Genomic DNA, 26451 nt, shown 5'->3' with positions numbered 1-26451 from the left:
AAAAAGCAAATTAGCACACACTCTTAGAAAATACAGAGAAAAATGCAAGAATGCTAAGTTGCAAGTTGAATGCTAAACAAATCATGGGAAGACAAATATTGCCAGCCTGGTTGCCTAAGTGTATCTGGTCTCCAATTAACAGACTGAGTTTGAATTCTGCTGTAGAAAAGGATGTTCAAGATTCCCTTTAAGTGCGAGACAACTTCCTCACTTATTGGAGGCCTGATGTGGCTTGAAAAAGGTCTCGCATCTAGTCTCTAGAGCACGATTTCCAGATTATATAAACAATAAAAGCAAATTACCAAAAAAAAAAATTCCTTAGCCCACCCATGGCACTATGTATTATTGGTTTACAACCATTCATGGATGGGAGCTGCAAAAAACCACAAATGCAGCAAAATGTTCTGAAAGGTAACAAACAAAAAAAAAAAATTCAGAAATCGAAGAGAGAGCACCGTTAAAGAAATCAGATCATAAATGCAAAGTAAAAACTCTGCTAAGGATATTCTAGATGTCAGAGATTAAAAAGAGAAATAAAGTGTGAAATAAGGAGGAATTTAATTCTCAAGGTTCATGCTAAATAGGAGTTGTCAGGAATACAATTTTTACTTTAAAAAGACACTTGAGAAATTGTAGGAAAATGAAGGATCCATATTTAAGTTTGCAGATCTTGAGAAGTTTTTCACACCAATGCTATAATTAGAATGTGTCACACACTCAAAAAGCTGCCTTGTACAAATAAATGCAAGATCAAAATAAAAAATATCTGCTTTTCTGTATTATTTTAAGAATAACAGCAAAATAACTTACCCCAACTGTAATTTGCAGCCAAACATCATTGCACCATTTAAATTGGTTACAGCTCTTTCAACTGCTAAAGGGTCACCCATCTGGACCATTGCACAGCCTTCTTTGCTCTTCAAAAATTTGACCTGTATGTAACAAATTAAACCAATCATCTAAATATTTTTAATACACTTCAGTTCTGTATCAAAAGTTATTCTAACCTATGGTAAAAAAAAGCACAGACTATGCTTAATTGCATGTGTAACATACAAGATGCACATACTGGCAGAATGTATATCTTCAATATGCACACTCAGTGTTTTGGTTATATAATGATATATTTATGAAAAATTTCTTTCCCTATGCTATATTTTTATTTTTCTTAGAGGAGGGAAAACTTTACAAGTAGAGCACAAGCAAATTCATTTGCGACAGCTTGCTGGCCAAGCCACCCTTGATAATGACAACTTGTTCTAAGAGTTAAGTCTTTCTGTTTCAAACATGAGTAAACAGAATATTTAAAACATTAAGTTATGCATTAATTAGTGTTCTTGATTCCATAAAGTGCAACTAACTGTAGGTACATGCAGGTGTTTTACAATAAAAGATAAGTTTCAACAAAACCCTATCACACACAACCATATCATGTTGTACATATGGTATATGTGAAGGAAAAAGTAGCAAACTGAAATATATCCCAAGTCAAACTTTTGAAAAAACAATAATATTTATAAAAATTTTAGGAAAAAATGATTTAACCGTCACATAATATGTTAGAAAATGCAAAATTCAATTCAGCTTTGGTATACTAGAAAGCATTATATGCAATAAACATTATGTAATCAAATGTTATGGTCTTTATTTATGATGCAGTAGTATTAACCATACAAAAAAAATCTAGAGTCAATTACCAAGGAAGCAGCAAACTGGCTACAATTTAGAAATAGCCATTTTACACACATTTCTAATAATTGTGAGGTTTAGTGGCATTGCTTTTTTTTTTTTTTTTTTTTTTTTTTTTTTTGGGAAGGGGAGGCATTTATATTCTCAACAATTAAAACAATGTCAGCCAAGTATACTTTTAAAAGACAACCCAAATTTCCTGTTTTCTCAGCTCTTTTTTAAAGTAAGACAGTCATCCTTCAAGTGATTTCTGACAAACTGTGGACCACTAGAACCATTTGGTTCAATGCACAGAAGCTGTCAGGAAAACAAAATGCAAGAAACAATTTTAATGAAATCAAAGATCCTTAAGTAACATCTCTTACAATTCCATATTTGATCAAAAACCTCTACAGGTTGTTCAAATGAAATCAGTAAGGTTTTTACATAGGTTTTTTTCTATTTTCTGAATGCTCAGGAGACTGACTTCCTATGCTAAACAGATGACCATTTCAAATTTTACAGTTAACAAACCTATCAAATCTAGCTATCAATCAATAAGGACCATTCACTATAAAAAAATTATTTAAAATAGCATTATTCTTAGGCTTGTCCAGATGTTAAATATTTTGTCGAGGCATGATTTATAAAAAGTCCAAGGTGCTTGGATAATATTGAGCAAGTGCATATTCAGTTCATACTCATTTCCAAACAGGCTAAAACATTGTTGATATCTTTCATGCCCTTTGACTACTTAAACAAAACAACTTTATAGCATTAGCTGAGAACCAATTTGAAAGCAGCTTGGTTCTCAGTTTGTTTTATCATCAAATTCCTGATATATACCCTCAAGGGGTGTATAATAGGATATGATAGTACTACATGAAAAATTTGCATCATTACTAACTTCCTATCCACAATTTTCCTCCAAATCAGTCTGTTACCTGCCAAGAATCCATTATCAGGTCTTATATTTCTGTCTTCTAAGGCACATTTTACTGTATCAATCCACCTATATCTTGGTCTTCCTCTGGATCTTTTTCCTGCCAACCTGGCAGAGAACACTTGTTTTGCTAATCTTTCCTCTCCCATTCTGCTTAAGTGACCATACCACCTGAGATTAGCTCTGCTAATGCATTTCTGGATGCTGACAATATCAAGTTCTTTCCTAATATCCTTGTTTTTAAGGTTAGGGTACCCACAAAAATCATAGTTTCGAGGTTAAAAAAAAAGAAGAAAAAAAATTTTTTTTGTTTTGTTTTTATAAAGTTTATATACTAAAGAATATATTCCGTAATTTTTGTACTCAAAAACTTCCTACATTATAAGTTATCTTATCATATTCATCATTTAAATGCTCATTAAATATGCAAAAACTTTAAATATAAAAAACTGGCTCAACCTAAAAACAATAGAATTAAAAATTTAATACAGCAGAGAGAAAAAAAAAAAAAAAGCAGCATGCAGGAGAATAAACAGAAACAGATGGAACAATTTTGTAACAAAATTAGAGAGAGACTGTACACTCAAAAGACCTAATGCATATAAAATTCTCAAAGATCTAAGCAATGAAACTAGAGATAAAGCAGATATTAATACCATTAAAATAGAAACATGGCAAAATTACTACCAAGATCTATGGTATGATGAAAACATTCAAAACAGAAAACTACTCTTTGTAAACATCACTCTAGAAGAATTAACAGAAGTATTAACCCAAAGCAAAACAGGAAAGGCTCCAGGAGAAGACAATATAAACTTGGAACTTATCAAATATGCAGGACTTGAATTCTCACTCAGGTTACTTAACTTTTATAATATGATCTGGAAAGAAGGAAAATGCCCACAAGATTGAACCAAAGCAATAGTTATCCCCATCTACAAAAAAGGACATAAATCTGATTATAACAATTATCGTGGAATCAGCTTACTTAGTACCTGTCATAAAGTATATGCAAAAATCTTAGTATATAAACTTACAAGTATAGTAGACCCAAAATTAATAGAACAAAATGGATTCAGAAAAGGCAGGTCTTGCATAGACTGCATTTACATTAAAATTATTAATTGTAAAACACAGAGAAATGAACATAGAAACACACATAGCTTTTATAGATTACACCAAAGCATTTGATAAAATTATCAGAGAAAACTATACGAAATCCTAGAAGAATATGAAATACCAAACCAACTCTTTAGAGCCTTATATAATATATATCAAGATAATAAAATATCTGTGAAGTACAATAACTCAACATCAAGCTGGAAACCAATAAACAGAGGAGTACGTCAGGGTTGCCCTCTCTCACCAGTTTTATTTAATATATACATACATAAAATCGTAAAAGAATGGAAGATAATTAATGAAGAAGGATTCAAGATTAACCGTAACACCAGATTAGCTACTCTTCTTTTTGCTGATGACCAAATAATCCTTGGAAACAATGAAGATGAACTACAAAAATCATTATGCAGTCTAAATAATCTGATGAAAACATCATCAAATTTCTGACATTTACCCTCAAGGGTTGTACAGGATATGGATAGTACTACATGAAAAATTTACATCATTACTAACTTCCTACCTACAATTTTCTGCGAAATAAACCTGTTACATGTCAAACTACAACATTGTCAGATCTTATATTTATATATCTATCTTCTAAGGCACTTTTTAATGTATCAATCCACCTATATCTTGGTCTTCCTCTGGGTCATTTTCCTGCCAACCTAGCAGAGAACACTTGTTTAGCTAATCTTTCCTCGCCCATTCTGTTTAAGTGACCATACCACCTGAGATTAGCTCTGCTAACACATTCATGGATGCTGACAATGTCAAGTTCTTTCCTAATATCCTCATTTTTAATATGATATTGCCATTGATGCCATCTGTTCACGCCCCTAATCTTTCTCAGGACTCGCATATCTGCAGTCTCTAGTCTTTGGTCAAGTGTTTTACTTCTGACCCAGTTCTCAGACCCATAAGTTAAAATTGGTTTGAACACTGTCTTGTATACAGCTAATTTAGTGTTTTGACTAATTTCTCTCTTATTCCATATAAATTTATTGTTGACTTCCTACCATACCAGCTTTGTTGATTCTGTTGTCTATTTCCATATTTAATTTACCATTTTCACTAAAATTCGTGCCTAAGTAGCTGAAATGTTTTACTTGTTCTATAGGTTCTCCATTCACAATGCAGCTGATATTTTCAATGCTTCTGCTATTTTCATTATCTTTGTCTTGTTATTGCTGAACAGTTATTCATTTTAGTCAGGGAATCTTGCAGGCTTGTAGCGGATTTATTAAGAAGTATAACATCATCCACATAAAGCAAGGAACTGACATTAACATCTCCAATTTTGATATCATGTTTAATACTACTTTCCTTCATAATGTAATCCATATAGATAATGAGTAATAGAGGTGATAATGTACATCCTTGTCTGACACCAGATTTAACATTAAACCATTTCCCCGTGTTTCCTTCAATTCTAACTGCTGACTTACAACTCAAATAAAGACTAAGTATTGCTTCATATAATGATCCACTGACACCATATAACTGTAGTGTATTGAATAGCTTCTCTCTTGTCACCTTGTCATATGCTTTTTCCAGATCTACAAAACTTAAAAATACAGATCTTTGTTACATTCCCATGACTTATCAACTCTTTGTCGTAAAGTGAATATTTGATCCTGACAGTCTCTATTTGGCTTGAATCCAGTTTGTTCCTCACCAAGCTTTTCTTCCACAATCCTTCTCAACCGTTCCTCAAGTATACTGCCATAACTCTTACCAGGAACACTCAGTAGGGATATACCTCTGTAATTCTCACACTCAGTTTTATTACCCTTTTTATATATGGGTACTATGAGAGTTCTACTCCAATCCCCCTGTCCAGGCATTCTGAACTATGCAGTGCAGCCACTGTAAGACTTTTATACCACCATATTTCAGCATTTCTGGACGAATATCATTTACTCTAGCTGGCTTTCCACATTTCAGACTTTTGATGGCTTTTCTACTTCAAGTATGGATATGTATTCCTTACTGCATGCCTGGTCAGTTTTTTTTTTTTTTTTAATCACTGTGCTGTCATCACTGTTAGTTTCATTTAGCAAACTTTCAAAGTAATTACTCCATACTTCAAGGATATCTTTTTCTCCCGTTTTCATGTCACCTTTATCATCTCTAACTCCTTTTACAGCATTCTTTCCTCCACTTCTAAGCTTCTTCAACAACCTCCAGAATATCTTACCACCTTCTTGATATTTATTTTCTATGTTCTTACCAAAGTCTTCCCATGACTTTTGTTTAGCTTTCTTACATTTGTCTCTATTCTCTAAGAGCACAAGCTTACTTATTTGCCAGGAACTTTTGATATGCTTCTTCTTTTCCTTCACTGCCTCTTTAACTTCCTATGTCCACCAGGTAGGTCTGATTTTTCTATCCTTGCAGACAACCTCACCACATGCTTCTCTGGCAGAATCAATCAACGTTTTCTTTAGAGCTTGCCACTGAATCTCCAAAGTTTGATTCCTGTTCTCAAACTCTTTCATTTTTTCTTGAATAATGTTTGTATATTTTAGTCTACAGTTCACATCTGAGAGCTGCTCAACTTTTATTTGTTTTAAAAATTTCTTACATGTTCTTCTTTTCAATTGAAATTCAATTTTATCCTGCTTAAGACTAAATGGCGATCACTTCCAATTTCAAATCCTCTGTACACTCTAGTGTCCTGCACCAGAGAGAAAATATCACTATCAACAGTAATATAGTCAATGAAACTTAAAACATATGGTATGGAAATATCAACAGACAAAACAAGTCATGACCTTCCAAGGTACTAATCCAATAAGAAGCAAAATAGTAATAAACAACAAAATAATAGAGCAAGTAAATACATTCAAATATTTAGGTTGCATAATGTCATATGGAAATGAAGCTGATATAGAACCAAAGATATCAAACTCTTTAAAAGTAAGTAACAGGCATTATAAATAAAATTTTTAAACCCAATTATGTACAAAAACACACACGAATAAGAATCTACTATACAGTAGCTAAACCAACCTTACTTTATGGCAGTGAGATATGGACAATAAAAAAAGCAGATGAAAGAAGAATTGAATCATCCGAAATGAAATTTCTGTGCAGAACTGAAGAAGTCACAATAATGGACAAAATGAAAAGCAGCGAAATCAGAAAAAAACTTGGAATGACCACCTCCCTAAATGAAAGAGTTATTTGCTATAGAGAAAAATGGAAAGAACACATACTGAGAATGAATAGAAGCAGAATACCTAAACAAATTCTAAATTACCACCCAAAAGGTACTCGATGCACAGGAAGACCCTTAAAAAGGTGGAATTGAGTCCGGAACAGGCCACTTGGCCTATAAGCCTGGAAAGGAAGAAGAAGAAGGGTACAGACAAAAAAAATCATAGTTTTGAGGTAAAAAATAAGGAAAAAAAATTTTTTTTTTTTTTTTAATAAAGTTTATATACTAAAGAATATATTCCGTAATTTTCGTACTCAAAAACTTCCTACATTTTGAGTTATCTTATCATATTTATCATTTAAATGCTCATTAAATAGGCAAAAACTTTAAATTGTTATAACTTTGCTTGTAATTGTCAGAATTAAAAAATTTAAAAGTAAATTATGTAGATTTAAAAGCTCTATAACATCAGTTTCGTAAGTAAAATCAATTGTGAGAAGAAATTTTATTGTTTCTTGCTACCATTGCTATATTGTAAGCTATTTTGAAATAAGCCAATCAGAGCAAAGCTTACAACACCAAAACTGGAACCAATATGGCCGCCACTAACTCTTGTGTTTTCAAAGCTTTGTCTTCAGTCTGAGATTATAAATATTAAGTTTTAATATAACATTTAAAAACATAAATATGCCTAAAAGCAGAGCTGATCGTCCAAAAAAAAAAAAAAAAAAAAAAAAAAAAAAAAAAAAAAAAAAAAATTTCATGGCAATCGATATACAAAAAAGAAAATTGGCAAAGAAAGTATTGTTAAGGAGATCATAGAGAATCTGAACACATCTGCTTCAGAAAAGAAAATTAGCACTGAAGCGAGTAAAAGCACTCCTGAAATATCTGGATATTGTTTTTTTGATGTAGAAATGTTTTTATTATTCATGAATAACTTTCCTTGCCCAAAATGCACTGTTACTATGGGCTACAGTGTTCAAGAATTTAGATGTGGACTACTATCAGAGTTTACTTTTAGCTGCATATCATGTGAGTATCAAATTAAATTTTGTAAATCTTATAACTGGTCGCTGGGCTGTCACGGCGCATCGAGGCATCCCCTCGATGGTGAATGGTCGGTGGCACTACTTTGTAGGCCTCCTGGCTAGGTCCATGGGACCCACTAACTAACGACAGCTGCGGTCCTCCATTCATATTGGGGATTTGGTTCTGCAGTCCATTCCGTAAAAAAGCTGCTGTGTAAAGCATCATGTCTACACAGAAAAGAATTAAAGCCCGGGTAGTCTCGATATGCCTGGAACGGCGGCGTTAGGGTGATATAGCAGGCCCTGCGGTATTGGCAGTCCATGACTGCTATAAAAAAACTCGACGCAGAAATTGCTTGAATGTTACTACTTGGAATGTAAGAGGATTGAATAAATGCGGGAAATTGGCTAATGTGATGAGAGAGATGGAGAGATTGAATATTAGTATACTAGGAATAAGTGAAACTTTTTGGAAAGGATCATTAGCTTGTGCTCTTAGAGAATAAGCAAAAGTCATGTAAAGACTTTTTGGTAAGAACACAGAAAATAAATATCAGGAAGGTGGAAAAATATTCTGAAGTCTATTAAAAAAAGGTTAGAAATGGGGGAAAGAGTACTATAAAAGGAATTAGAGATGATAAAAGTAAGGTGAAACTTCCAAATGGCAAGATATATAAAATATATACATCAGGTGGTGAAATATCAAGAAGAGGTGTAGCGTTTATTGTAGAGAAGAAAACTAATAAAAACATTATCCATATAATCAAAAAATCAGATAGAGTAATGGCAATTCTAGTGAAATCTAAACTTAGAGATATGCTGATCACTGAAATATATGCTCCTACAGAACAGAATGAAGAAGCAGAAATAGATATCATGTAATGAAATAGAATGGTGTATAAAGGAAGTCGGAGGCAAGAAAGATCGAGTTATATCGAGTTATTTGTGCTATGGGTGACTGGAACGCAAAAGTTGGATCAGAGAGAACATCTACACACGTGGGTCCATTTGGACTAGGAATTCGGAATGAGAGAGGACAAAAGCTGATTGATTTCTGTAACAAGCACAATCTCATCATAACTAACACTTATTTTGAGCAAAAACCAACAGCAAGATACACATGGGAAAGTCTGGATGGAAGATACAATCAAAATTTAATGAAAATATTTTAGAACGGCTGTCTACACAGTTGCAAAAAAAATGAATCCTCTCAGTGGAATAGACTACAAGGCAGCTATCATAACATCTGCTAAAAACCACATCAATAAACAAGAAAGAAAAAACAATGGATAACTCAAGAGGTAATCAACCTTATTGATGAAAGAAGAATATGGAAAAGAGGATTAAATGAAGAAGAAAGGTTAAGATATAAAACTTTGGATAAAAGAATCAAACAGTTATGTAAAAGATTGAAAGAAAACTGGATAAATAGGCAGTGCACTGAGATAGAAGAATTACAAAATAGGAACAAGAAGCATTCCTGAAAGTGAAAGAACTTAATGGAAAAACAAAAGGTACACAGTATAATAACATCAAGGACAAAGATGGAAACATACTCATTGATAAGGAAAAGATAAATGGAAGATGGGCGGAGTACTTATCAGATCTCGATGATGATAATGGTAACATGTTAGATGATTCACGACACCTTAAGTTAAACATAACAACAGATACCACTCTTCCCACAAGAAAGGAGGTAGAACATGTAATTAAGACTCTTCCTAATAACAAATCCCCTGGGTGTGATAATATTCTGGCTGAGCTGCTGAAAGCTTTGACTGGCAATAATAACAACTATTTAGTGAAATCCATTCAGGACATCTTTAAAACAATACAATTACCTGAAGTTTTTACAACATCTATCTGCATACCAATTCCAAAGAAACATAATAAACAAAATTGTGAGCCTAATATCCCATGCACCTATAAAATTATTTTAACCATCGGTAACAAACAAATTGAAAGAGCCATAAGCGGTGAATTGAGTGAACAACAGAAAGGCTTCAGAAGAGGAATGAGAACCATTAATGCTATCCTGGAATTAAAAATACTAATAGAAAGATCACTTGAAAGAAATAGAACATTTACATATGCTTCATAGACTTTCAGAAGGCTTTTGACTGGGTAAAACATAATAAAATGTTCATATGTCTTCTATGTTTAATTTATATAGTTAAATTAGACATAGAAGATCACGTACTTAAGATTATAAAAATGATTTACACCAAACAGAAAATGCAGCTGTTTAACTGAGACTTCTGAAGTGAAAATAAAAAGGAGTTAGACAAGGTTGTATCCTTTCACCAAATCTATTTAATATCTATAGTGAGACAGTGATGAAAAAGATTGAAAAACAAAAAACAGGAATTAGTATCAATGGTATAAAATACAACAATCTTAGATATGCTGGTGATACCATTCTAATAGCAGAAAACAAAAACAAATTAATCAAATTACTGCAGCTACTAATTGAAGAAGGTAAAGAATTTGGATTAGATATTAATGAAAAAAAAAAAAAAATTATGAAAATCTCAAAAGAAAGCAGATCCGAGGCAGAAACATTCAAACAATATGAAAATTGAACATACAATAGAATACAAATATTTAGGCACCTACTTTACTGCAGATGGAAAGCAAGATAAAGAAATAAAAATAAGAACAGCCATAGCTAAAGACGCATTCTGGAAAAATAAAGATCTGCGAGTATCAAGACAAAGAAAAAAATGATAAGAACATTAGTGTGGCCAATTTTCACATATGGAAGTGAGACCTGGATATTCAAGAAGAGAGCAAGGCAACAGATAATCATCATCATGTGTATCAAGGATTTAGGCCTAGCATGGCCTGTTCTGGCCTTAGAAGTCATCGTTTAATAGGACGTCCTGGTTTTCTTTTTCCTAATGGCTTGTGTTGGTAATCTTTCTGTTTTCATTCTTTGAAGGCAACAGATAATGGCATTTGAAATGTGGTGCTATAGGAGAGCTCTGAAAATCCCATGGACAGAACATGTGACAAATACAGATGTCCTGCAGAGAATGAGAACACAGAGATCTTTATTACAATGATCCAGAGAAAGATGAGATTGGCAGGACATGTATTGAGAGGTTCAGCAGGACAGAGGATACTAACAGTTTTAGAAGGAAAAATTATGGGAAAAGGAGCAAGAGGCAAAAAATGAAGGACATGGCTTGAAGATATAAGATCATGGACAGGATCCCATGGCTATGCAGAAACAAAAAGGAAAGCCACCAACAGAGAGAGAGAGAACTGAAAGGACATGGTGCTGCACCCTCTCACTGAGGAAGCTACAACAAGAAGAACTCTTATAACGAGCATCGTTCTGTGGCATCTATAAATATAAGATTTCTAATTTCAATGTATAACATTGGAAGAAATTATGAACAATGCAAGCATTTTCTTGGTAACATAAATATGCCACCAATTGTGAACAAAAAAAGTTGGCTAAAACTTGTAAAGCATGTACATGGTGCATATGAAACAGTGGCCATGGATTCAATGAATTTAGCTGGAGAAGAACTTTCTAATGTGACTGAAGGCCCTGAACCAAAAGAAGTGACTGTATCCTGTGATAATACACGGCAAAAAGAGGCTTTCAGTCAAAAAAATGATGCGTCTACAGTGCTTTCTATTAGTAAGAATGTTCCTCAAAAGTTCTTGATGTACACATAAGTAGTACTTATTGTAATACATGTAATAAAATGAAAAAACAATTGAAAAATAAGGAATTTGAAAATTGGTTTGAAAATCATAAAACATCTTGCAAAAAAAACCATACTGGAACAGCTGGATCTATGGCACCTGCTGGTATGGCTATTATTTTTAGACGTTCAATTAATGTACACCAACTATTTAGGTGATGGTGACAGTAAAAGTCATCATCACATTGCTACTGCTGACCCACCTATATACAGTAACAAAAAATCAGAAAGCTTGAATGTTGTGGTCATGTCCAAAAGAGAATGAGAAAAAAATTAATGGATAAAGTTACAGAATTAAAAAATAAAACTTTGGTAGAAAATGGAAAAAATCATAGAAGAATTGGTGGAAAAGGAAAGCTCACTCAAGCTGCAATAAAAAGAATACAAGGACACTATGGTGCAGCTATAAGGAATAATGCTGGAGATATAGTGAAAACGAGAAGAGATATTTGGACCATATATAAGCATCGAGGAGGAGATCATGAAGATTGTGAAAACTGGTGTCCTAGGAAAAATGGTGATTTAGATAAAGCTAACAAGAATATGCTTCCTAAATTTATTTTAGAACAAATAAAACCTGTTTATGAGATTTTAACAGCAGAAGAATTACTCATGAAATGTTCACATGGAGGTACTCAAAGCAACAATGAATTGTTGCATCATTTAACATGGCATTGATGCCCTAAAGAAATATTTGTAGGCAGAAGACTAGAAATAGTGATATATGATACACTGATAACTTTTAATGGTGGGGATCTAGGAAGATTACCAGTATTTGAAAGATTGGGACTGAAAATAGGTGAACAATGTTTACAAACATTTCAGATATTTGATAAACAGATGCTTAAGAGCAAAAAAAGCTGCCTGAGAAGAAGAAAAATTAAAAAGAAAGCGAAAATCTATGAATATGTTATTTAAAACATATATTGCTGGCAGCTTTTAAATATTCATAGAATAATAATAAAGTATAGTTATAAACTTTAAATTGATTTTTCTCTGGTTTTTAAATTTTAACACATTGCAGTTGGTTTTGGCAAGATATCTTAAAAACTATTAGTACCAGAATATTAATTTTTTTTTCTAACACAGCTTAATATAACCAGAATATACTGAACTAAAATTATAATCATTGATATGTATTTTCATTTTTAAAGTTTGTTTTTCAAACATGCAAAATTTGTGCAATAATAATTATATGGACAAATTAAATTCCTAACTTTAAAGGAACTGATATTTGCTCAATAATTTTAGTTTATATTTTTAATAGACGTGATAGAATATCTGTAGCAAATTTGAAATTAAAAAAAAAAAAGTGACACAAAAAATTCAATTTTTTAAACATTTTTTCCATGAAAGTTATTACTGACATTGCTCCCTAACAAAAACAACAATTATGACTGTTATTTGATTAATACGTTTTTTCCAATTCCATGTTACACTCTATCCTTAATATGATATTGCCATTGATGCCATTTGTTCATGCCCGTAATCTTTCTCATGACTCTCAGATCTGTCGTCTCTAGTTTTGGGTCAAGTGTTTTACTTCTAACATAGTTCTCAGATCCATAAGTTAACATTGGTTTGAACACTGTCAGCTAATTTAGCATTTTGGCAAATTTCTCTCTTATTCCATTTAAATTAATTCAGTTGACTTCCTACCATACCAGCTTTGTTGATTCTGTTGTCTATTTGCATATTTAATTTACCATCTTCACTAAAATTCGTGCCTAAGTAGCTGAAATGTTTTACATGTTCTATAGTTCTCCATTCACAATGCAGTTGATATTTTCAATGTTTCTGCCTATTTTTTCATTGTCTTTGTCTTTTTAATGCTGACCTTTATACCATATCTATTACAACAGTTATTCAATTTAGTCAGAGAATCTTGCAGACTTGTAGCGGATTTATTTAGAAGTATAACATCGTCTGCATAAAGCAAAGAGATGACATTAACATCTCCAATTTTCATATCATGTTTAATACCATTTTCCTTCAAAATGTGATCCATATAGATAATGAATAACAGAGGGGATAATGTACATCCTTGTCACACCAGATTTAACATTAAACCATCTTCCTGTACTTCCTTCAGGTCTAACTGCTGACTTACAACTCAAATAAAGACTAAGTATTGCTTGATATAATCCACCATATAACTGTAGCATATTGAATAGCTTCTCTCTTGGCACCTTGTCATATTACTTTTCCAAATTGACAAAACTTAAATACAGATCTTTGTTATATTCCCATGCTTTCTCGACTATTTGTCGTAAAGTGAAGATCTGATCCTGACAGCCTCTATTTGGCCTGAATCCAGCTTGTTCTTCACCAAGCTTTTCTTCCACAATTCTTCTCAACCGTTTCTCAAGTATACTTGCATAGATCTTGCCAGGAACACTCAGTAGGGAAATACCTCTGTAATTCTCACATTCAGTTTTATTTCCCTTTTTATATATGGGTACTATGAGAGCTCTACTCCAATCATCAGGAATTCGTCCCTCTGTCCAGGCTTTCTGAACTATGCAGTGCAGCCACTGTAAGACTCTTATACCACCATACTTCAGCATTTCTGGTCGAATATCATCTACTCCTGCTGCCTTTCCACATTTCAAGCCTTTGATGGCTTTTTCTACTTCAAGTATGGATATGTATTCCTGACTGCATGCCTGGTCAATGCCTTTTACCACTGTGCTGACATCACTGCTTGTTTCATTTAGCAGTTTTTCAAAGTAATTACTCCACACTTCAAGGATATATTTTTCTCCCGTTTTCATGTCACCTTTATCATCTCTAACTCCTTTTACAGCACTCTTTCCTCATTCTTAAGCTTCTTCAACAACCTCCAGAATATTTTGCCACCTTCTTGATATTTATTTTTTTATATTCTTGCCAAAGTCCTCCCATGACTTTTGTTTAACTATTTTTACACAGTGCTTAGCTTTCTTACATTTGTCTCTGTATTCTCTAATAGCACAACCTGACTTATTTGCCAGGAACTTTTGATATGCTTTCTTCTTTTCCTTCACTGCCTCTTTAACTTCCTGTGTCCACCATGGAGTTCTAATTTTTCTATCCTTCCAGACAACTTCACCACATGCCTCTCTAGCTGAATCAATCAGGGCTTTCTTCAAGGCTTGCCACTGAATCTCCAAGGTTTGATTACTGTTCTCAAACTCTTTCATTTTTTCTTCAATAATCTTGATCTATTTTAGTCTACAGTTCACATCTGAGAGCTGCTCAACTTTTATTCACTTTAAAACTTTCTTACATGTTATTCTTTTCAACATGAAATTCGATTTTATCCTGCTCAAGACTAAATAGTGATTACTTCCAATTTCAAATCCTCTGTACACTCTGGTGTCCTGCACCAAGGAGAAAACATCACTATCAACAATAACATAGTCAATGAGACTTTTCTTATTCCTAGCCTCTTCTCTCCATGTGAATTTGTGCACATTATGTTGGAACATGGTGTTAGTAATAACCAGTCCATGTCCTGAGCAGAAATCCAATAGAAATTTGCCATTATTATTAGCTTTGCTCTTTTCTCCAAATTTTCCCAAAATATTTCGGTATGTCTCACAATCATTTCCTACTCTGCTATTTAGATCCCCAACAAGGACCAACTTTTCTTAAAAATGTCACCAGTTTCTGTCTTTTTTGTTTCAGTCACCCCTATTATGTCGATCTGGTACTTATCTAATTCCCCAGCCTAGCTTCATTTCTTTGCTATTCCGGCTTTTTATGTTGAGAGTACTGATCTTTAACTCTGGTGATGTTGAGTTGGGGTATGTTTTCAGATTTGTTCCAGTAGCTGACTTTTCGCTGTTCGCCCTGGTTCCCTGGCGAAAACAACGGGGGCCTTGTTTAACCGGGCGATGCTCCAGCTGGCATGAAATTTTGTCATGTTGTACCATCATTTTTTTTTTTTTAATTTATTATTTTGGTTTAACCAATAAGAATACAATTTGGTTGGCTAAATCCCAAATTGCCAGCCCATCCTTGTTCGTTCAGTATCCAAGTAGATACCCAACAGGGTGCACCACGAGAAGGTGAGGATTGGACATTAGGGCAGAAGCCCTGTTCGGTTCTCCGCATTCCTTTAAAGGCTATGTGGAAGTCTCCTCTCAGTTATACAGCTTTGACCCTTAAGCACCCCTTTTCAATGACTAACAAATCATTTACAAATCTAAATACGTGCATATTTAATAAATTTCCCTCATCATCAATATCAACAGAGACAATGACCCGTTGTTCTTGAAGTCCTTAACGTAATCCTATTTGAAACCATGACTCAGTTTCTTAGATTAGCTCCTTTGACTTCTTTTTTAACATTGAACCACTGACATACTCCTCATTCAGTTATATTGGAGAACCACTGATTTAAGGTGTCCTCAATGTGAGAATCTGTACCTTCAAGCCTTCCAATTTTTGGGATGTTCCCTCTTTTCCATGGCATGTCCTTCTTGCAGTTTATCTTACTGCTGTATCAAGCATGCAATCGTAGATTTTCAGCACTTCAGCTATATCTGCAAACAGCCTTTGAGATGACAAGTGCATGCAACTGACACTTGTTAGAAACTGTTCAGCCTCAGAAGGTAATATGCTGTATAACCTAAGTCATTTATAAGCTGTAATTTTGCAAAAGTATGACCTTTGCTCTCCTTGTGCCAATAATCCTTAAACCACTAACCAATTACAAGTGATTACCTCAGAGGGATAACCTTCAGTGTTGCAGTCTCCTGTACCAAATAAGTGAAGAAAACTTTATTTGGTCTGGTTCTTTAAGATGTCCCAAATAACTGGCTGCCCCAGTTAACCAGCAGTGGTTCAGCTAGTAACCAAAAATTTTAATACAAGTTCTGAAAAGTAACATTAACAAATTTGATTCACCTTACAAAGCAAAAGCCTTGATTTTCAGAATTTGTCGAGGAAGTAACAGAAAACAGCATAATTTTAACACAATTCTGTTATTCTAACTGCCTAAATTTCCTATCAGGTATACTCTACGACTATCTGTTTCCAAAATTGAAATTCAGAACTGGATGGGATCTTATTTCTCAGGGTGCTTCTAGAAATGCTTAAAAAAAGGTGAATGAAATGCTGAAAGCAGGAAAACAGATTTATTTGCAAATATTTACACACTTATTTTTATGCATTATACAGCAATCTCTCAATTATTTAATCACATTGGAAAATCAATTTTCTAGTCACTTAACTGAATGTACCAGTCAATCCAACTCCTGGTTTAGCTAAACCCATTCAAGGTTCAGACAACTGACAGATCACCGTATATAGCAGTGAACTAATTATATTAAACTAGGGACTGACAGATGATTTAAAAGAGATCAGCAGCACTTTATGAAGGACCACTAATCAGTAAGTAGCCCTTAATACCCTTTACAAATACTAAATAAGAACATAATAAATTTAAAACATTACAAAGAGCTTACCCTGACAATATTGCCATACAAACAAAACACATTAAAAAGTCTGTCTGCATTAACAATATCATGATTGAGACCATATACCATCATAACTGAGCCTTGTTGGGGACCTCCAGGTGGAATGGCACCGCCCACAGGACCATAACCTGGTCCTCGATCTGGTCGGCCATTGTAACCATCATAGCTGTAACACAAATACTAATGTTTTATATCCACAGTTATAGAAATTAACTCACAATTAATGAAAGATACATTTTATGTCCTCTATTAAAACTACTAGTAAATTTGTAAGGATCCATTTCAGAAAGCTAATGATAAAATTATTACTATTATCATTGTAAATAAAATGAAAATGATATCAATTATAGAAAATATAAACAGCAGAGAAGAGAAATCAGACAATACATAAAAAAATGAGAAGTCATGATTTAAATGGGGAGCAGAAATTGCATATACCTGATGGCCAAGATTTAAAAAAAGTATCTTAAAAATGAGACATTTTGAGGTTATGAGACCATTGGTACTTTATTAATATAATCCTGCCTACTAGTTTCGCTAGCGACAGTCTAGCACACGTGATAAATGATTTTTCACATATTGTAGTTCCGTTAAACTGAGTGACTTGATTTAAAATCTTACAAAGTGAGTTGAAGATGACTAAAAAAAAAAAACAACGTGAATTTATCCAAATGAAGTTTTTCCATATATCGTTCAGTACAGCACCCAGATTTCTGTTGAGGTTGTTACCGGCTCTTAATACCACTGCTGCTTCCTTGAAAATTCTGTAACCATAATCATCATCCAAATATGGCATAGAGCTATTTTCCCAGTCAATTGCATGGTTGGAAGTTGCAAAGTGATGTGTTAAGCCTGAGGAGACTGTCCTGTTGTGATTGACATCCCCAACATCCTCCTCCAGTCTGATTTTCAGGCTTCTTGAAGTTTGCCCAATATATGAAAGGCCGCACGTACATAGAATTCTATAAACACCTGGATATTTAAAAATTGTACACTGTCTTTAAGAGATCTTAATACTTCTCTGATGGTAGTGGTAGGCTTAAATACCACTCTGATGTTATGAGATTTAAACGTTCTCACTAATCTTGAAGAGACTGAATCTACATAAGGGATGACTACTGTTGAAGCGTACTGGGTGACTGTTCCTTGTTGTTGGAGGTCGTCTTTAAACAGGAACTTGTTGATGTTTGTGGAAAACCATTCTGTGATAGTGTTATAGTAATTTGAGAACGTTCTGTCTGTACCTCTTCTTTGCCTGAAATAAAACTTTTTGGCTCTGTTCCATAACATGTGAATGATGCTATGTTTTTGTGATCTATGACGGTTGGAAGAATAATGTAAATAACGTCCAGTATCTGTAGGTTTTCTGTATATAGAAAGTTTAAAATTATTCTTCTGCCTTTTCACCAGTATGTCTAGGCAGGAGAGTTGTCTGTTTTTTTCAACTTCTAGAGCAAATTTAATCTTGTTGTGAAGAGAGTTTATTCTCTCTTAAAAACACCTGTAGGTTTTCCATGTTTTCATTCCAAACGATGAATATATCATCAACGTATCTCCACCATATTGATGGTTTAGGTGTAATTTTGGTAAAAATTTAATTTTCCAACTTTTCCATGAATAGGTCTGCACAACGTGGTGACAGTGGGCTACCCATTGCTAGGCCTTCCAATTGTTGGTAAACTGTGTTGTTTACTTTGAAGAAATTTGATTTAAGGCAGTGATTGAACAACTGTGTAATGTCTGTAGGGAAGAGATCTTTAATAATGTTAATGACCTCCTCCACTGGAACATTTGTAAATAAAGATACTACATCCAGACTGGCCATTATGTCCATTTGTAATGTCTTGACATACTTCAGTTTCTCTACAAATTGTTGAGAGTTCTTAATATAGGACTCTGTCTAATTTTTCCTTTTAGTAAGTTGGTAAAGTGTTTAGCCAATAGGTACGTCTGTATTCTCTCAATTTTTTTGTCTGTACCGTTCAGCCTTGACAAAGCTAGACAGTTGCTAGCGAAACTAGTAGGCAGGATTATATTAATAAAGTACTGATGGTCTCATAACCACAAAAAGTCTCATTTTTAAGTATTTTACGATGACCAAATATGAATAATTTAAAATGTATCTTACACAAAATTTACTGGCTGACAAACAAGTTATACAAATCTAACTTTTGTTTTCATGGGATTGTCTAGTTACTGGACAACTAGAAGATCCCATGGACACCTTATCCTTTAAGACCAGAAGCATTTTGTTTGTGTTCATAACATCACTGGAAGTCTTTTTTTTTTTTTTTTTTTGTTGCAATCAGTCCATAAAAAGCATCTCACTCAAGCTACTGATTTGGTAGAAAATAAACATCAGAAAAATATCTCTCATGGTAATGAGGTATTTTCAATTGCATCTGAGATTTTAATGTGATGCACAATCACATTAAAATCTCAGCAAATTCTGTTAAACATGAATTTGAATCTCAGCAAATTCATGTTTAACTTCAGACTAGGTGTCTGAATCTGTGCTTTTTCTTTTTCAATATCATCAGATTGGTTTGAATATGTTAAGACTTTTTTTTTAGGTAGTAAAACAAATTCTTTTACTATAGATAAAGTTTTGCAATAATGGAATTTAGCATGCAAACATAGAATGTCAATGAATACTGCTTCATTGATTTGAACTCTTGACTGCCATCCATTTTGCCATCACCTACATGTTTATTTACCCTAATCAAAAGTGAATTTCTTTCATTTCATTAATAAATCAAAATTTATTAAGAAATTTTACCAATTCTCAATGAGTTTTTATACACCATTCACAAAGAGCAATTAACAGGATTATAAGAAAACAGATGGCATTGTAGGATATCCTGTATGTAGAATACTTTATTCTTATGAATTATGCATCTTCACATATTGCTACCCTTCCAGGCTTATCATATTTATTTTGCTACAATATGTATGTGAAGTACTATTGTCAGATGCTGTTAAGACAGGCTGAATTAGAAATGTATTCTTTCCTGTTTGGTATTTCATTAAAATTCAGTGGACAGTTCAATCCCAGGCATTTGTAATATATTCTCACTTAATCAGTTCCACATAAACAGCAAAACCCTGAATGAACACCCTTCATTTACAGCAGTTTTATTTAGTAGTACATGAACAATGTCTGAACTACCAAACTGAACAGTTTGTATAACTGTTTTGTGACAGCAATACAAATATTTGCCTTTTAAATGAAAGCAAAGGTTTTTTTTTTTTTTTTTTTTTTGCAAGGGAAAAACCAATTTCAGCCTGTATTTTGTTGCCCTCAACGATTTAGCTATGAAATTGATGAGGATAAGAAAGTCTTTAATTTTAAATTTATTAATAAATTAATCTAAATATTTAAATAAATATCAATAACAAAATATGATAATGTTACATTTAAAATTATAATCATTTAGATTTTTCTTTAAGAACTATTTGCTAACAGCTGTACTCATTGTTCTGAATCCCATTTTTGGAATTCAGAGTGGTACTTGTTCAGACCTACTAAATCTTAAATATACATATTTATCATGTGCAACAACAGAACACTTTGCATAGGATAGCAATAGCAATACTTTGAACATGTTAATTATATTAAGTAGTGACAAGGGTTTATTCAAAATGGTCCATAGGGAACAAAACCACCAGTGAAATGAATGCAGCTGGAAAATAAGAGCTAATGCTTGAAGCCTCAATGAGTAAACACTATTGTACATATATAACTAATTTTCTACAGTTAAAAGAGAATTTTAGTTACAGCAATATCCCAACAATCCTCCCTTGAATCAACCAATGTGCAGTTTTTCTGATATGTTTATGTCATTGCTCATTACATTATAAACTGTTTATAACTGTTATTTTATTTCTGTTCAGGACATGGATTAGTTATTACTATGTTCCAAAATAAAAATGTGCACAAATTCGCATGGAGAGAAGATGCAAAAAGTCAGTAAGACTATGTTACAGTTGATAGTGATATCTTCCTACTGGTTCAGGACACAAAAATATACAGAGGATCTGAAATAAGTGATCACTATTTAGTTTTGAGCAGGTTAAAATTGAATTGCACATTGAAAATAAGTGTAAGAAAGTTTTAAAATGAATCAAAGTTAAGCATTTTTCAGACATGAACTGTAGACTGAAATACAAAAACATCATTCAAGAAAAAATGAAAGAGTTCAAAAACAAGAACCAAACCTTGGAGATTCAGTGGCAAACACTGAAGAAAATATTGATTAGTTCAGCCAGAGAAGCATGTGACGAGGTTGTACGCAAGGAGAGAAAATCAGAACTCCATGATGAACACAGGAAGTTAAAGAGGCAGTGAAGGAAAAGAAGAAAGAAAGCACATCGAATGTTCCTGGGAAATAAGTCAGCTTGTGTTCTTAGAGAATAAACAAGTCATGGCAAGACTTTGGTAAGAACACAGAAAATAAATATCAGGAAGGTGGAAAAATATTCTGGAGGCTATTAAAAGAGCTTAGAAATGGGGGAAAGAGTACCATAAAAGGAATTAGAGATGATAAAAGTAACGTGAAAACCGAAGATTCCTAGATGTCTGGAGTAATTACTTTGAAAGATTGCTGAATGAAACAAGGAGTGCCAGCACAGTGGTTGAAAACACCTAACAGGAATGCATATTCATACAGTATAAAAAGACATTATAAACCTGAAATGTGAAAAGGCAGATGGAGTAGATGATATTTGACAAGAATTTATCAAATAGGAGGCATAAAAGTTTTACCGTGGCTGCACTGCACATAATTCAGAAGGCCTGATCAGATTATTGGAGTAGAGCTCTCACAGTACCTATCTATTAAAAAGGGAAATAAAACTGAATGTGAAAATTACAGAGGTATTTTCCTGCTGAGTGTTCCTGTCAAGTATACTTGAGAAACAGCAAGGAAAAAGTGTGGAAGGAAGTTTGATGAAGAACAAGCTGGATTCAGGCCAAATAGAGATTGAGATTGTCAGGATTAGATTTTCACTTTACAACAAATAGCTGTGATATCCTGGGAATATAATAAGGTAAGTTTTATAGATCTGGAAAAAGCAAGGTGCCCAGAGGAAAGTTCAAAATGCTACAGTTATATGGTTTAGGATGTTATATTAAGCAATAGTTTCTGTTTAAGCTGTAAGTCAGCAGTTAGAATTGAATGAGGTGCAGGAAGATGGTTTGATGTTAAATCAGAGGCACATTATAAAGGAAAGTGGTATCAAAATCTGATATCCAGTACAAGATTACAAGATTCCCCAAGTAAATTGAATAAGTGTTGTAATGAATTTGGTATAAAAATCAGTAATAAAAGGACAAAAACAATGAAAATAAGCAGAAAGATTGAAAACATCAACTGTATCCTGAATAGTGAACCTATAAGAAAACAAGTAAAACATTTCAGCTATTTAGGCACAATTTTTAGTGAACATGGCAAATTAAATATGGAAATAAATGGAATTAGATAAGCTGGTATGGTAGGAAGTCAGTTGAATAAATTTATATGGAACAATAAAGAAATTAGTCAAAATACTAAATTAGCTGTAATCAAGACAGTGCTCAAACCAATTTTAACTTATGGATCTGAGAGCTGGGTTAGAAATAAAACACTTGATCAAAGAGTGGAGACCACAGAGGTTGTCAGAAAGATGTGGTGTGAACAGATGTCACTAATGACAGTATTGTATTAAAACTGAGTATATTATGAAAGAATTTAATATTGTTAGCATAATGGCAGATAAAATTCAAAGTAAGGGGTCTGTTTCTTCCATTGAAAATGAATGATCAAACCTGTTACATTACTTACTAAGATTATGCAAGGGTACAGTGATTTGTTGCTCTCCAGCAGTTAATATATGCAAGTAAATGATGCAAATAAGACATTTTTTACACCAGGTACGCAAAAGTTATACTGAATAGCTTTGCTTAAAAGGGAACAGGCCAACAAGTTTAGTCATTAATCTAACCATTAAGTTTTTTACATTTTGGCAACTGCCACATTTATGTAGTATTAATCAGTATAGCACTTTTCCACTTCATATTGGATTTTTGTAAAATAAAATAACAGTTATAAATACAGATATACAGAAGTCAGAGGTAGCATAAGTCTAGAACATGTTTTTGTGGAACACCGTGCTTCTCAGAAACACAGACTTCATGTTTCATAACTTGTTAAGTCATCTGATCTGAATTCTAACAAACTTCTTTGTACAGGATGCTGCAGAATGAGCAATTTGATCCATCCCTTTCATCACCACCTCACAAGTGCAAGTTATCTCCATGAGATGTTCTCTAGAAATAAATGCAATCAGATGACTAACAAAAAATCATTTTGTTAGGCAGAATATCCAAAATAAGAATGATTATGACATGTCAAGATTTCACTGCATGCAATGATCTGATACACATCAAAGAGTTTGCTATTACCATCCTAAATGTATTTATATAAAGAAACACAAGTAAATGACATCTCAATCAATTTTGTATGTTACATTTTCTGAAACTAATCCTCATAAATAAACTAGAACAGTTTAAAATAAGTAAACTATTATATGTTGTGTAAGATGGAAGAATCTTTAAAAGGGATCACTAAGTTAGCAGCACATATACACAGAGTTAATTATCAGAATATTTTTAAAACTGTCAGATCATTATCTATGTGATTACAAAAATTCCCTCTGATGAATGCAGTATCTGAATTTCATAGGAGCAGAAGAGATAAAAAGCCCAATTCAGTATTTTTCAAAAACTGCTCTCTGCTGGCAACCATTTTAGCATATATTATGAAGTGGGAACTCAGAAGACTGTTTTAGAGTTAAATAAAATAGTGCTGAACTTTCATAAGACAAGTGACCTGTCAGATGTGTTGTAAGGATCGCTAGGAAGGCCATAGGGGTCAAGTCTACCACCCCTTGGACCATATTCATCATACCCGTCTCCATATCCTGGTCCACTGGGAGGTCCACGGGAGGCATCTCCTCCTAAAAAATAATATTTTTTTTTAAGAAAAAAGTAAACAAGTCATTCTGTAGTGAACAACTAAATAATAACTGTAAGCACCCAACATTTTAGACATCTTTAATAGTAAAAATGTGCTTTAGTTACTAAGCTACTTATTGAGTAGTTATCTTATTGTTTAAGAAATAATAATATACAAGAAACTGATAAAATCTGGAATTTTAATTTCAGATAAACAGCAAAAGAATTGATAAAATTTTAACTCAAAAGTTGTTTGTTGGCCAGACAGACTAAATGGTTAACTTATATGATCTCTAACCAACTTGCTACAGGTTCAAATCCTGATATGAGCATTGATGAAGTTCATCTTCCACCATTCTTAATCAATCTTCCAATGATCAAACTTCATCAATGGGGTATTAGTCTCACCCAGTACAAAACTAATGCCCCACTTTACTAAAAGTCTGAAGTGGCTAGAAAAAGTTATGTTTAGTCACTAGAGCAAGGTTTCTGGACTATGTAAAAAATAAATTAAAAATTAATAATAGAAAAATCACTAGCCTACCATGACTAATAAATTTGCCATGGTACTAATGTACTATAAGTTTATAACCTTTTACGGTGGAAGTTACATAAACTTCTCATATTAAAGAACACACGTCTGATATATATATATATACAAATGTTAGTGGCACTTAATCTCCCAGATATAACTATACAAAATATAATTAATCCAAAATTAACAGTTCCACACACAAAACTGAATTGGATTTATACAATAAAAAAACAGCTCCACATAAAGGTGTTTTATCTGGATAATTATATCAATTTACTTTTCACTTTCCATCAGTGCTGTTAAAAAACTGAAATGAGAAATATTGTTCAGAGATCGAATGCCAGCTGAAAGTTCCAAATAAAAGCCAATGAATTATAAGTACATTTTTTACACATAACTGCCACATACAAAATACATTCTTATATGTGCAAATGATGAATTAACATCTTGCCTTTCATAACTTTTCAAAGCAGTGCAGAAGCTATTTATTCCTGGTAGAACGTTGGTGGATGCACTCTGCTTCTTTAAAAGATTGTGCTTTAATTCTGTATTCCAATTCATCTCATACTAGTGACCACTGCAACATTTCACCATCATCAAGCCAATTTATGATCAGTGCTTTGTAAAGCGTAGAAAGACCAATACCATAAATTTGTCAAAATACAGGACTTAGCTATCAATTTCATATGCCACGATGTGGTTTTAATCCACAAACCACAAGAATCCAATCTGCACCTTTATACTGCCACTTCCGAACTGTTCTCAGATATCCCCTATATTTTAACATGTCCACCAGACTAAAAGAACATGTAACATGACCCAATGAAATCAATAATTTGGTGCTATTAACAATGGCTTGTTGGATTGCATCTTTTCTGTAAAAATTACAGCATGCAGCTCCATACATGTTGTGGAAACTTGTATGGGATGAATCACTTCATCTGCTCCCATCTCCAAATGGCCAGTACTTAAGATCTTCAATAGGGTGTAGGTTCAAATCTCACAGAAGGCATAGATATTTAAGGGGGTAAACAAATTTCATCATCAAAATGACATCCAACCAAACCAGTTTTCTCCTTTATAAATAAAAAAGAAAATATAGATACTGGGTAACCAATCTATTTTCTATTAATTGGAGAAATATTCCATGACTTTTGGTAGGAGAGTAACTTTTTTTTATGTAAATCCCACCCAGTTATAAACCTATTGCACATTTAAGTACTGTGGCCAGGATAATGGTTACATAATCCTGAAACCCTGCTCTAAAACCAAATGTAACTTTTCAAACCATTTCAGGGCTTTAATAATAGTGGATGCTCTCACACCTGGTGATGACAAATGTCTACCACTACCAACTACTTAAATAAGGAACATTAAGTTTAAAAAGAATAGACAGCAAAATTATTTTCCTACTCAAGGAAAAACAGCTAAGTAGAACAGATTTACTGTGTCCTCCAGTTCAGTGAGCAACATAGTTTCCTTCTGATATGATAAAATGTAATCATCCTCCTGTATCTTATAACACTTTTTTCTCTAAGAGAAAAAATTTAAAAGTTGGCATCCAACATATCCGATCTCATGTAATTAAAATTTTGTTAAAGGAATATTCAAATAAAAACCAAAGACATAATTCTAAGTTGTAAATTAAATGCCACATCACTTTTAATCTCACTTAATATTTGGAATCTATACAAAAATTGGTTATGAAGTTCCATTTTTCAAACAGACAATTTGAGGAGGAGGAGCAAAAAAAAAAAAAAAAAAAAAAAAAAAAAAAAAAAAAAAAAAAAAAGGGAAGATCAACTTCAGGTTTA

General features: G+C 33.1%; 2 protein-coding genes across 5 annotated transcripts in view; one reads left to right on the top strand and one right to left on the bottom strand.

The window, feature by feature from the left end:
• The window catches only part of LOC150097708 (heterogeneous nuclear ribonucleoprotein L-like), a 141014-nt gene that overhangs the window by 24691 nt on the left and 89872 nt on the right, over positions 1-26451 (bottom strand). For 2 of the 4 annotated variants that reach the window (XM_090407568.1, XM_090407566.1), the window contains 3 exons: positions 24056-24104; positions 17097-17274; positions 811-932 (listed from right to left, as the gene is read on the bottom strand). In XM_090407568.1, the coding sequence (XP_090263694.1) occupies positions 811-932; positions 17097-17274; positions 24056-24104 (349 nt within the window). Of the gene's footprint in view, positions 1-810; positions 933-17096; positions 17275-23977; positions 24105-26451 lie in introns of all 4 variants that reach the window. The other 2 variants (XM_090407565.1, XM_090407567.1) reach the window with 1 other exon arrangement.
• Positions 11767-12321, top strand: LOC150097709 (uncharacterized). Its single transcript, XM_090407571.1, has one exon. It carries the CDS (start codon positions 11905-11907, stop codon positions 12319-12321), a length of 417 nt encoding a protein of 138 aa, XP_090263697.1. The 5' UTR covers positions 11767-11904.

The sequence above is a fragment of the Typopeltis vanoorti genome, chromosome 17, assembly GCF_054136105.1.
Source record: "Typopeltis vanoorti isolate ZY-2024b chromosome 17, IOZ_Tvanoo_1.0, whole genome shotgun sequence".
NCBI classification, from domain to species: Eukaryota; Metazoa; Arthropoda; class Arachnida; order Uropygi; family Thelyphonidae; genus Typopeltis; species Typopeltis vanoorti.
Note: the sequence above shows the minus strand (reverse complement) of the source record. Positions and strands in the feature narration are given on the sequence as shown.